Below are 13,597 nucleotides of genomic sequence, written 5' to 3'. Positions count from 1 at the left end.
TAGCTTTGTAAGATTTCTTCTTTTTTAACATTGCCTCATCATCCTCTCCTTCTATATTTCCACTTACTGTGGTGAAGGTCAGTTGCTGGGGTATAAAACCTGTAATGGAGTGCTGCTGTTGATTATCTTGCATGGTCTTTTGTGGCTGCCTCAAAGTAGCTCTCCATCCGACAAGTGCTAGTGTCACTCCAGTCAGCTGTGTCCCTGGAGTAGCGAACATGGAGGGCAGGTATCCCCGAATCTCATACATATGTTGACGCACTGGCGGATTGGTCTTGTCTCTCTCTTTGGGTCTCGAGTGCATCGTCTCCCTAAGGATGCTGAAACCCAGTAATTCACCGTCTGGCTAGAATCCGAGTGGGTCTCACGGTCTCCTCTTTGTATCCTGAGTAGTTGATCTCTGTGTGGTAGCCAAGCGGGTTGATGAAACCCTCTTCTGAGATCTATAGACAATGCTCTATGTAAAAATTGAGCTTCATGGGAAGCACGCTAGGTGCTAAACAGGTCTTGTACATGAGTAGCTATATGAGATCCTCTTGAATGACCTGGTTGGCCTCAAGGTAAGCGAGCAGAGAGGGGGCCTCGTGACGGTATTGAAAAGGCGGCAATCTATCCATGTGAAGCCCAAGACTTGCAAACCATCTGCATGTCTGAGGATACCAACATCTTTGATCTCCCTCAGTTGGATGCAGATGGGCCAGCCACGGTAACCTGCGTCGGTTTGAGGTCGTGGAACCAAGATATCTGATGATGCGGTGAAGGTATGTGAAAACCTGGATGTTGCGTCTAGCTGAAGAGGAGCTACTCCAAGATCTACTAGGATAATTTGGTGTGGGACTGAAGGTTTACTATGGATCATCTGTGCAAGCAGTAAAGCTGGAGCCTATCTACTTGAGCCCAATCCGCATCTGATAGCTCTGGGTCCCCAGTAGGGATTACCATCCATACCAGCTGGGTGGACCAAAGAGTCGAAAAGAAGAAACTTGGTCCTGGAAACGAGAGTTAAAGCATTGAGGCTTGAGACTGGCAAGTGCAGTGTACCCCCTATTCGTTTTGGCCTACATTGCTGGCCTCGTCATGAAGATCGGCCTAGAGAAGATCACTCCCATATATGTATAAGATGCAACAATCTCTGTTGGCAACCCGTCGAAAGTTTCTTAAAGTCTTTGGAGGACTGATGGGACTGTGAGAAACCTGATACAATAAGCTGAAAGGGTGGAGACTGTGAGACTATGAGACTATGAGAAACCTGATAAAATAAGCTGAAAGGGTGGAGCTACTAAACGAGCATCATCACCTATGCTAAATGCTAAGTACTACATACTCATAACATCATCATCATCATCATATCCAATTAGGTCCAATGTCAAATCTGGTAAGATACATCTGATACATAAAAGGAGACCTAGAAGGGGAGTGGGATATCATGATGGCCCGGTGGTTGGTGGGGATGTACTAGCATGAGGTCGGAGATAGAACATTAGCGGCTATGTGTGGATGTGGTGCATGAAAATTTTCATGAAATGCCATCTCTTTTATGATAAAGCTTAGAACAACACAACCTTTGTATGCCAAAAAGTTTTTGTTGATTTGGCTTGTGCATGTGTAGAGCTAGGCCCTTGTGATGGATAGCCAGGCCCTTGTGGTGGATCCAGCCATCCTTGGAGCAGGTCTGGCTGTCTAGAGGCTGAGCGCATGGTGCTGCACTGCATGCAAGTGTTCTAGGAGGAGTGCTGGTCATTTGCGCAACTGTCCAGGCCCCCCATGTGGCCAGTTCATATGCTGCGATGGCAGCCTGTCTGCTGTGCACTGGATAGCCCAGGCTGAGGGCACGTTGTGGCCTGATTGCTGCCGGGTGGCAGCCCTTTTGGAGGCGCCTAGGTTGGGCCTTTATAGGGGGCCAGGCAGGCCACCCTTTGGGGCAGCCAACACGACCTGACTGGTTGGGTTACCAGGCCCTAGTGGTGGGGTGGCTGGCTGAGGTGGGACGACCTGCTGGTTGGCCACTTGGCGGCCCCTATATGGCTGCGTGGCAGCCCTTCATATGGCAGGAGGGCGTCCGCCTCATGGAGCATGCTAGTCGGCCCATCTAGGGCAGCTTGTTGGCCTGTAGTACCAGGGGTGTAGAGCCTATATACAGACCCCCCCCTTCCCCTTTTTTCACTTGCTATATCATCTCACATTGGAGGTTTTGCCCTGCAGTGTAGAGGGCTTTTCCCTGAGGTCGCTTGCAGTCTCTCTCATTCTTTTCAGTTCACTTTGTTTGTGATGTGGTTTGCTCTCTCTTTTTTGTTCAGGTTCTGCTGTGCTCTCACAGTTCCATCACTCTACATATAGGTATTTATTACTACGCTGAACTGCTAGGGCATCGTCTGGAGCAATGTATGGGTCCTGCAAATTGATTAAACAGCCTTCTTTCTCTTGCTGCCCATATTTGTTTCCATCATTTGGCTGCTGTTTTTATTTGAGCAGCTATCCCAACAAAGCCTGTTTGTATTAGCAGCTGTAATCGCCCTGCATTTTGAGGAATCTTCCATGGCTTTGAAGTATGATTTGGCTGCGTACTAGGGAGAGGCGTAGCATGGCTGGGCTGCATTCGCTGCATTACCAGCATTGGCATATCTGCATTCTCCTCAGATGGCGGGTGTTTATTTTAATAGGCTTCATAACTCCTCTAGGCATCATAGCTCCAACAACAAGTGGCTTATTCATCTCGATATTTAGTATAGAAGGACATGTCTGTCAAATCTAATAGCTGCATATGCAGCTGTCATATAAATCCCGACCATGCAAGACGTTTCGTGCTTGCAATGCACTAGCCTGTGAGGCAAAGTGCATTTCAGCTTGGAGACCACCTGAAATCTGATGCACGACAATCTTCTCAATAAGCCCAAAAGGAAAAAATACTTGATGCAACACGACCAATTGTTGGAGAAATCATAGCCAGAGTGTGTGTGTGATGTGTTGTACTAGGAGATCTAGTAGAGGTTTTATGTGTGAGTGCCACATGTCATCTTGGGAGTTGTCCCATATGCACTTGGTACATGTGTGTGTCTAGCCTATAAAGGCTTGTACTTACCTTGTTATATCATACTTGATGATACTTGATGAATGAATGAAAGCCTTTCATTATGTATTAATTTGAGTATCACTTCCTCTCTCCCTAGCCTCTCTCTCCAACAAAGATGGAGAACAAAGGCAAGCAAGAAATTATTGCAGAAGCTATGGAAAAGTTCAGCACATTTCCACCAGCACCAACTCTTGTCTCCAAGGTCAAGGAAATGATCGACACTCAGGTGAGTTCAGCCAAGGAAAAGATGGCCATTGTTGAGGACAGCAAACTTAACAAAGCAGATCTGTACACAGAAGTAAAAGAGCAGTAGGCTATAGCATATGATAAGAAGATACTACGCATTGGAGGGCTGCCCAAGGATTGCCTTGGCCTTTTCAATGAAGAAGAGGATTACACAGCAAACGAGAGGATTGCATGTCTCAAGAAGGAAATACCACAAGTAGAGTGGGATCATAATGATATTAGCTGTCTCCCGAACAGGAATGCAAGTACAAGTGTTTTTCAAGGAGAGAGTGGGGAGAATTAAGATTCTTCGACAGACAAACAAGTTGAAGGGCACAAGGATTTGGATCTCCGAGGAACTCACCTTAACTCAGCTCAAGCAGAGGAGTATCGAGCTCACCAAAATGAAGGATGCACGTAAATCTGGAAAATGGGCTGTGTATCGAGATGGAACAACATTAATTAGAGATTTCAAATCTAAACCTAAAGACTCTCAGTCTTAAACTGATGTTATGAAGGCCACTTCTATTAGCTCTATAGTCCTAGTATGTAGTAGTGTGATATAATAATCGAGCTGAGATGCCATGTGCACTCCTCGATCCTTTGGCTTATCCAGATGTTGCAAGTCTTTTTGACATTTTGTACTTTGTCCCATAGACCCGTGAGGTCTCCTGCAAACGTTAATATGACTTTCTTTCTTTCTTTCTTTCTCTCTTTCTCTCACACACCATGTTTCCTTCATGGTATCAAAGTAGGTCAACCCTGCCCTAATCCGCCCTGCCGCGTCATCACCCTCTTCAAGCCCTAACCCATGCTCTGTTCAAATGCCTCCTATGCTGTCTTCTCTCCGCTAGTTCATTTCACCTCCTTCCTTCAACCTTTTGCATTTGCTGTCCATGTGATCAGCCCAGAATTGGATGAAATCTTGGTTTCGGAACAGATTTTGGCACATATGGAAAGAAAAGTAAAAGGTCAAGTTTCCCGTCACTACCTAGTGAAGTTCAGGAACTACCCCACACTGGATGCGAAGTGGATGGAGGAGGGTGATCTGGCAGAGTCACCTCAGATTTTGCAGCTCTACTTGGATGCATTTCAACTTGAGCCCACTACTGCGGTGCAGGCTCCTACAGCTTCAGCAGAGCAGAGATCTGCAGCATTGCCTGGTGCTCGAGAGGAGGGTAGCACCTCCTCTTCCTTGATTCATAGTCCTCATGTATCTGGAGATCGCTTGGTGGCACCGATTGTCTCACCCAAGATACTGCTTGCCGACAGTATTTTTGCCGTGAGGTCTCCATGATGAGTGTTCTAGACACTCCCCATAGAGGATTCATTGATCTATGGCTGGACTCGCGTGCTCTCCTACACCATATGGTCATTGCAAGGCTGTATTTTACAGATGATGTATATTCTGGTATGGGCTATTTCTGCCTATTTTCTTTATTTGTTTGTAAATTTCAGCAGCAACCTGGGTAGGTCGTTGTTTTAAGAGGAGGGTATGTCACGGGGACGTGAAAAGTCTAATGTAACTCAGCCTGTGCTTGACCCAGGGTTAACCATGGTTAAGTCTAGTAAAAGTTTAGCCGTGAGGGATTGGCTAGAGGAAGTGCAGACTTCCTAGAAATCCCTAGGGGTAATTTCTAAGTGCACCCACTAGGTTTTAGGGGCAAGGCAAAGGCATTAAAGAGGGGTCTAAAAGTAGGGTCCAAGGACAACCAACATTGTCCTTGATATGGTGGTTAGGACTTTAATGAAGGACCAAGTGGCATACATGCAAATGCATGTGCTTCCCTCCACCTAAAATCTCTCCCCCTCACTCTCCTAGAAGCATCTTTCACGCTTGGGAAAGAAGGAGAAGACTGTGCTAGACGTTTGCAGTTGTTCTTGTGCTGTTTTTGAGCTGTTTCAAGCCTGTTTTCAGCTGTTCCAAGGCTAGTGCACACTTCTAGGAAGTGCCAGAAGTGATTTTTTGACTTTCTGAAAATTTCTGTACGAACTGTACGGACATCCGTATATGGCTGTATGGAATCCGTACGAGTGTGTACAGTTGCTTCCAGCAGGTGCCTGAAGTTGTCTTTTGCTGTTTTGGACCTTTTTGCATGTGTTTCTGGTTGTGTAGTGCCCTCTGGAGCTGTTTTGGACCAATGCAGGCTGCAGGAGGAGCTTTCCCTGCTGCTTTTGGCACGCTCTCTTAGGAGGACTCAGGCTTAGATCCCGAGGTAGTCATTTTGGGGCAAATATGTGGATCATCTTTCCTCTACAGCTTTTTCTTGCCTTCCTTCTGCTTTCTTCCTCTCCTTTTCCCTTTATCTGTAGGTGGGAGTTACATGCACCCTATTGGAAGCTTGGACAAGGGATAGGTGCGAGAGAAGAACTCACCCCTCTTCCACGGATAGTGGGTACATTTGTATTTGATTTCCTTTTATTTACTTCTTGTCTTTTGGAAGCTTTTGTTGTGCTTTTTGTTGCTTGGAGCACTCTCTGGGCCTTGCAGGCTCAAGCAGACACCCAGTTATAGAGGGTGTGCTTGGGAAGAAGCTAGAGGGTATTTTGGATGCATTTGAAAGCCTTGAGGCTGTTTGAGCACAATTTGGGGATTTGCATTTGATGCCTCGATGCCTTCAGTTGGCATAGATAGAGGGGAAATGCCAAAGCATGCCTTGCCAGTGGGATCTCAGTGGTGCACCGTGAATTAGATGCCCATGCCCAAAGCTTGACAGAAGAGTTGGAAGAGGAACAGTTCAAGGGTGAGCCCTTGTTGTAAAGCTTTTCACATTTCAAAAGAAGTAAATAAATACCGAAAGGGGCACCAAGCATTTGGGGCCAGTGGGTGTCTTGTGTACTGTATTGAGCAGGGGCATAATAGCCTCCCCTCGTTGTTGTTGAAGTTTTATTCTGAGAATTGTTAAGTGGTTGAAGTAAATAAATTTTACTTTATGACTGTAATTGAAGTTTAAGGCAAAGTAGAAGAAGATCACTGCCCTTTAGATTCCCAAAGGCCAGTTTCAGCTCTCATGTGTCTCCGTGTAGAAAATAATGTCTATCTATATGTCTCTGAGAAGCCACCTGGATCGAGACCAGAGAGTGCCATTGCAGTTCCAGACAGCCATATTCAAGCTGCACTGTATTATTCGGCACTTTCAAGGGGCCTACTTTAAGGGATGGGTTGCGCCCCACTGTTCCCTAAATTCTCATATGGAGCTTTGGAAGGCTACTGACCTTCACTAGGACAGCATGACCTTCAAAGAGTTTGCTTTAATTTTTTCTCCTTTTCCCTCTACCTCCGTGAATCACCTTGAGCTTATTGCTTCCGTTTTATGCATATGTGCATCATGAATTTGTCACAAGTTAGCTATTGGCAAGCATGAAACTAGAAGCTCACAAACCTAAGTAATATTAGAGCTCATGTATGGCATGTTAATGGATGAGAACCCAAAGATGAATGCTCTTCATTATGATTGGTTTCTTCTATTTTGAAGTACTCGTGCCAAAAGGGACCTCTCAAAAGCATCAAAAGGACATGTTCAATTATCTGCTTACTTGAAGAATATAATTTCTTTAGGTCCATACATTTATTTGTAAGTGTAACGTGGTCTTATTATGTAGCTCATCTTGAGTTGTGCAGGTCTTTTAAGGAGCAATGGAGAATCGAGGTTTGGCCATGCCAAGAAAAATGTAGATGAAAGTTGTAAACTCAGTAAAAAAGCACAGATTAGCATACGGTGGCGGCTATTAGGCAACAGTTTCTCTGTATGGCTACATCCAACACCTTGTTTGGGCTTCCATTTTGAATATCTTCATTTGAATCCTGATTTTGTGAGCATGTGGGAGTGTTGAGTGCAGAATTTAAGAGAAGCTGCCCTTCTTGTGTTTCTAAAAAAATGCTTTCTAATCTAATGTATTTTGTGGTTTAACTAGCAGTTATCCATGATATTTCACTGATTGCTTATAGTGTGATTCCATTTGCTCCAGGTGCAAGTCATTGCATATTTGCTGAGTCCTCTTCTGGATATGTCAGTGAGGCATGCAAGGTCGATCCTTGCTTTGCCTAAAAGAGTAAGAGAAGAGGATTGTTCTGCAATGGAAGTTGGAGAGGTGAGCCTGCGGAAGGGTCTTTTGTCTTCAGGAAAAGTTTGGGCTAGCTGGGTTGTCTCAAAATTACTGTATCAAAGGGGAACATCCTGACTTTGACATGTACATGTTCTGGAAAAATAATTTACGTCTCTTTAGGCTAATCATATGAAATGACAAGGGCAGGTCTGGGCCTTGTACAACATGCAACAGTTACCCAATTGGTATGCCGTCGTTCAGACAAGATCTGGTGACCGATTCTCTCCTCTGCAAAAAGGTGGCAAAAAGTTACCACTGCATATTGAAGTGTAAGGAAATTTTCATGTGCACTGTCCTTTTCCGGGCGGGGAAAGTTGATTATTTTAATGCTTTAAGGTAGGGCTGTATATCCTTTCAGTTACTCTACAACTGATTTTTGAATATGTCTCCAGCACTTTTCTTGAGATGACGAATGGATATGCAAGCGGAGAAGTTGACAAGTGGAACCCGAGACGTGGAGCAGGGCTATACCGATTGGGAACTATATCTGACAAGCAAGATTGTTGGCTCTCCTTCTCTCACAGGTTTCAAACGATAACACCAACATTCTGTAATATACAAACGTCTGTATTTCAATTGCATGTTCCATACCTGAACTCAAGTGTTCAGGATAGTTGTTGGATTGTTTTCTATGTTTTTCTTTGTGTCAGTCTTGCTCTCTATTGTGATTAGGATTTGTGGCTTGACAGAGTTACAGGCTTTCTAAAGACAAGTAATGGCTACTTCTTTTACCCACACAGGGGGGAAGTGTGGGCCCTTTATCAACGAACACAAAGAAGCTGCCCCTGGTTTGTGGTTCGTTCTGACACCCCAACACTACCCACCAGAAGTTCTGAAAATAAGGATTGGTATTTGAGCCTGAGAGACATAATTGGGCATGCTTTTGTTACTTTACCAATAATCTTTGACAACTGTTTGCTCAAATCAGCTCGTCACTGAAAGTACAGTTGACAAAAGTAAACTTGAAGTTGGGAAGCCTGGTCAAGAAGGCTTCAAAGCTTGGTGCAAGATTTTGCGACTGACTGTGCAGACAGATGTATTTAGGTGAGAAAAACAAATGCTAAAAGAGCACATTTTTGCCTTCACTCAATGTTTTTTGAAATTGCTGACTGTGGAGATTGTGTATTTGATTTTATATAACAGGGTAACTGATAAGGAGGTGGTTTATAGTGATATACTCCAATTTGCCTTCATGGTACCCTATTTCTATAAAAATGAAGCAGGCCTTTTGAAGCTAGAGTTTAGCAATAAAGGAAGAAAGCTGCTCACAGAGCGGAAAAGGAAACGGAACACAGATGAGGATGATGGTGACAAAGATGATCTGGTAGAAGTAGATGATCCACAATTTATTGATCTGCTTGACGACATCTAAGCAGACATGCCTAAAATTCTTCCTAGTAGTTCCACATTGGGAAAAGGTATTCCCGCCACTAACAATACCTAGTCTTCTGTTCAAGTCAAACCAAAAAATACTCCTCTTTTTGATTCTCTGTAATTGTTAACCTACCACACCATGGAGGTGCCTACTATACCTTGGTCAAGAAATGCCCCATGATAAGGCCTAATGCCATGATGGCCTTATTTTCTGCCTTTTTTTATTGCAGGCCTAATCATTTAACTTCATATGTTCATGAGCTGTAATGTGCCACCCCATTCTTTGTAATCAGATGCAATGAAATTTAAAAACGAGACGTTTTGACATGAAAGAGATTGCATATAGGTGCCATGCCATGAATTATTTATTTATCATTCCTTAGGTATTCTTTCATGATGCTCTTTTTCCTCTCTAGGCGCCGTGAAAGTAGTGATTAAAAAGAGGCCATAGCTCTTGCCAAGTCTTGTTATTCTGGGATGGACAAGCTACTATTGGAAATTTGGAAATCTCTCTATACTAATGATATATGTAGGAAACAAGGTGGCCTTTGTACCACAGATGATGAGCCGAGAGGAAGCAAATTTTCTTTTTCAAGAAAAAGACTTCTATTAAGTATCAAAAAAGCCCCAAGAGTAGAGTGTTCAAGGCAAGAATACACCATGCATAGCATGCAAAGGAAACTGGAGAGAGTCAAGCCCTACTCAACAACCAAGTCTAGAGAAGATCCAAGGTTGAGGCTGGAAATGTGGCCTTAAAAATGTGGAGACCTCCAAGAAGAAAGGACAGTCTCTCCACTCTCTAAGGAAAAAGATCCGTTTGGTAGAATCAGCCCTAGAGGATCCCTGCATGCTCAACCAGATGGCCATCAAAATGTGTAGCATGCTGTCCAAATACTGGCCAAGGTGTGAAAAGGGTATCTCTAGATATGCTCGCTATGATCTCTCAGCAAGTGTCCACTAAAGCATGTGCCAGAGGATGCAATTTCAAAAACTCCATTTTAAATAGTTCATTTCAGGCAGAACTAATCCGATTTCACAAATTGAAGAGAGAGCTATGCGTCTGAATGTCTGTATTCCAAGACATTTGAGCGATTTTCTGGTGCACACAGATTGTAGAATGAACCATTCGGTATGATGATTTTGATGCTCAAGTTGCAGGAAACACAAGAGCTTATAAGGGATGAGATGGCTCAAATGTGCACTTACCGACAGCCTTAATTTAACCAATTCTAACGTTATGATGGATGATGAACTATGATGCAAGGGTCAACTGCAAAAAAATACACCCAAGCATGTCTACAATATGAATAGGCTCCTATATATGTTCCATTACTTCGATTGGCTAGTTTATGCCTTGAAACGGTTATTTGAAGTCCAAGGTTCTACTTTACTTCCCTAAGGGAACTCCCTGCTTGATGAACAGCTCCCAGGCTTCTCCTCCTATGACCTCCACCTCCCCGCTCAACTTCCTCCTTCGCCTTCCCACCCCTCTTCGTCTGCTCAGCTCAGCTGCATCTAGCTCATGGTCGTGGGCTCTTTGCTCCTTGAACTCGCCATAGTGCTCACCATTCCCTGCTTGCCTTCTCTGTCTTCAACCTTGAGCTCAACAGTTTGCCAGGTCCCTCGGCCTTGACAGGACCTTTGAAGAGGGTTGTTTGGGCGGCTCCTAGAACCTTCCATCTACTGACTGTGTTGCAGCCCTTACAATAAGGTGGTTGAACTCGACAGGCTGGTGTGCTGCTCATGTGCAGACAGTGCAGCTGGCATCGGCGCTGCTTGCATCGATGTTTAGCTCCCCCCCTCGCTCTCTTCCACTCCCTCTACACCCTTAATTCCTTCATTCCTTTCCGTCTGCTCAGCCCATGAGCAGATGCTCCCTCTTCCTCCTATGATTCCTTCCCTCAGCTTGTCTGTCTGTTTTCCCCTCCCTGTGGTTATTTGGAGTAGCCACGTGGTTTCCTGCGCCTTCCCTTCTTCTTTCCCTCCTTTCCCACCAGTTCTTCCTCAGGCCTTTTTCTTTTGTTTTTGTACTTCCTTCCCTCCCTTCCCCCTTTTTTCTGTCCTCCTTGGGAGCAGTCTGCTCCTCAGTGCTCACTTGATAGGAAAGGGGACCCCTCCATTTGCGGCCAGCAGAGCTCCAATGGCAGCATCCTCAACTCCCACATCATACTTAACACTAGAGGACAAGCAGCAAGTTGAGATTGCAGTATAGAAGCTGATAGAGCAGTCATTGGGCGATTGGTTGGTCTTACTCCCACTGGACACCAAGTCCAAGACTGGGATTAGTGGAGTCTCACTCTGGAAGGGGATCACATTTAGTAATGTGACCATATATGGACGTGGAGTTTTCTTGATCCAATTGTCCTCATGAGAGACAGCCCACTCACTCTTCGGAGCTCCTCTATCTATCTAGGACCTGGTTTTCCTCAGACCTTGGTACGACGGCTTCACAATAGAGGATATGCAGACATGACATCATATCCAGAGGTATCTAGTTACCTTGCGGTTCCCAAGCATGTTCAGAAGTACAAGATCATCCTCTCCTCATTTCAAGTCCAGGTTTGGGACCGTGTTGGAGTCCCCGAGGACTGAAACTTGAATTCTCATGGATGATGTGCTGCCGAAAGTTCAATTGGTGGTGTACTGCCAGCTTGTAGGAGGATCCCAAACACAAGGGGAGACGCCCCCTCACTTCACAGTGGAGGTGGTAGGCGGAGCTACCTCTCCCCCTCTGTGGCTGAGTAGACAGCTTCCTGTTGGCTCTATTGGGAGTGCCTGATCTTCCCTCCCCCTCTCAACCAGCTCCCCCAATGGAGCCAGGGCTCACCTCTTTTTCATCTTTCGTAGCTCCCACCCCTTCTTTGGTTTCTCTACCTACCCTTCTTCTGACTCCCGTTCCTTTTCCGATTCTCCCCGCCCCCCCCCCTCTCCCCGCCCCCTAGCTCTATCCTTTCCTTTGTCCCTCTTGACATTCCAACCTCTCGTCACCTCTTGTGTTTCTGGCATATCATACATTAGAAAAAGTAGATTTTTGATATATCATCGATTTTAAGTACTCAATGCATATTGCCCTCTATGAGTTTATTCTTGAAAGTGGGTAAGGGACAACTATTCTAGACATAGAGAAGGATTGGAAGCATGTGAGTCAAGCTTTGTTCTTGAGCATTGGAATTTTCAGTTTGAAGCTTCAAATTGTACTAAAAACATGGGAGGACCGTGCGTTTAATCTTTACGTCTTTGGACTTCAATCTCTCTATGTTGGATCATGAGGCGTCTTCGGGTATTTTCATTCCAGCATGGAATGGGTGGTTCGCCCCACTGTTGTTTAGTAATCGTTGATCTACATGATTTCAACATAGTGGTTCGGTGGTTGGTTGCTCCCTCTCTTATCTTCCTCACCTTTGTGCGGACCTGGATGGCCTTGCATCAGGCTTGTCCTATGTTTATTAGAACCTTTAGTGCAATGAGAGATGCAATCTTTCTTGTCTAGGCATTTGACTGGCTTGATTGATGGGTCGCGAATAGTGTTTGTTGCCTCATATGCAAGGTGCAGTAGGTTGGATGTTGGGCTTAGCGTCGTATTTGCCTTCAAGCTTGGCTTTTGGTTCACCCTTGGTGAGATCAATCACTCGAGTGGCCTCTTGAGCTTGTAGTTCTACGATCTTCATCTCTTGCACAATCTAAAATGATTCAATTCATCGTTGTTCCTTTAAAATTTCATTTCTTACCTTGGGAGCTAATACCTTGCTTGACAATGCTTGACTCCTTTGTTTTTTGCTGTGTGTCAATCTTTGACTACTCCATCATTATCCCTTCTCTGTTATTTGTATATGATTTGGTCCTTGTGAACCCATATTAAGTTCTTTTATGGCTTGCCCCTCAATAATGAGGCCATTATTGCCGCTAATTCTACTAATGCTATGCGTAGGCTTCGCTTTGATTTCCCTCTCTCCTACATTGTTTTTCCATGAGCCCCTTTGGAAATACCAATTTTGGCTCGTCTCCATCCATTGGCAATTGTATGGCTACTCTCATGGCATCAATCGTCGTTATTGATACTATGTATTGCAAGTAGCTTGTCTTCAATGCTGATGGTGAATACTTCCTCTACTTTTAAGCATTTGAGCTTGCATTCTTTTAGGATTGTGCTTTTTGTCATGTGTATCTACATATCCTTGCCTTTGTTTTCAATTTTGAGCAATCATTCCCCCAATTGTGTATCACTTTTGTGCCTTTCAACCATGGCCTACCCAACAATATGGGTGTCCATATTGACCACAATGAATGTCATCATGGAGTAGTTGTCCCTTATCATAGTGCCACACATCACCGCTCGGCATCACTAGTCATTGATCCATTGGTTGCAAGGATGCCCATCCCCTTTACACTTGGTGCATTGGACTTGTAGTTTTTTGGGAGTTGCGCTTATTCCCTCTCTTTGAGAAGGGTTTTCATCTTATTTTTCTATCTTCATTGTCTTTTTTACAATTAGCTTGTCATCTTCGTGTTTGATGTGCACATTTTCCTTCTTTTGGCTCATTGCTCCCCCCCTCTCTCCCACTTGACCTCCTTGTTTTCCTTTCTCCTATATCTCAACCCTTGCATGTTGGATGTTAGCTTGGCCCAGTGTCTTAAAACGGCTCTTCCACTCTAGCCAATTAGTCCTCTTGGGTTGCGAGACAATGGCACTCACATCACTACATTGGGTGGTTTTGAAGGAGTGCTTCATTGTTGCATGGTTTGTTGCAAAGCCCCTTCTCTTCTATGTTTGGTTTGCCCCTTGTCGTTCTTCCCTCCAGGTAGGTTTAATGGTTCGAGTTA

General features: G+C 44.6%; 1 protein-coding gene across 1 annotated transcript in view; it reads left to right on the top strand.

Moving 5' to 3' along the window:
• The window catches only part of LOC147880315 (uncharacterized), a 64,957-nt gene extending 55,909 nt beyond the window's left edge, over positions 1–9,048 (top strand). Inside the window, exons 8-14 of the mRNA XM_087371138.1 lie at positions 6,918–7,042; positions 7,265–7,387; positions 7,550–7,671; positions 7,795–7,926; positions 8,092–8,197; positions 8,331–8,446; positions 8,546–9,048. Coding sequence (XP_087227264.1) covers positions 6,918–7,042; positions 7,265–7,387; positions 7,550–7,671; positions 7,795–7,926; positions 8,092–8,197; positions 8,331–8,446; positions 8,546–8,774 — 953 coding nt within the window. The 3' untranslated portion in view covers positions 8,775–9,048. The remainder of the gene's footprint in view (positions 1–6,917; positions 7,043–7,264; positions 7,388–7,549; positions 7,672–7,794; positions 7,927–8,091; positions 8,198–8,330; positions 8,447–8,545) is intronic.
• Positions 9,049–13,597: the final 4,549 nt, after the last annotated feature.

This window comes from Dipteris shenzhenensis, chromosome 32 (genome assembly GCF_047967505.1).
Source record: "Dipteris shenzhenensis isolate YYH24624 ecotype China chromosome 32, Dip_SZ_1.0, whole genome shotgun sequence".
Lineage (NCBI taxonomy): Eukaryota > Viridiplantae > Streptophyta > Polypodiopsida > Gleicheniales > Dipteridaceae > Dipteris > Dipteris shenzhenensis.
Note: the sequence above shows the minus strand (reverse complement) of the source record. Positions and strands in the feature narration are given on the sequence as shown.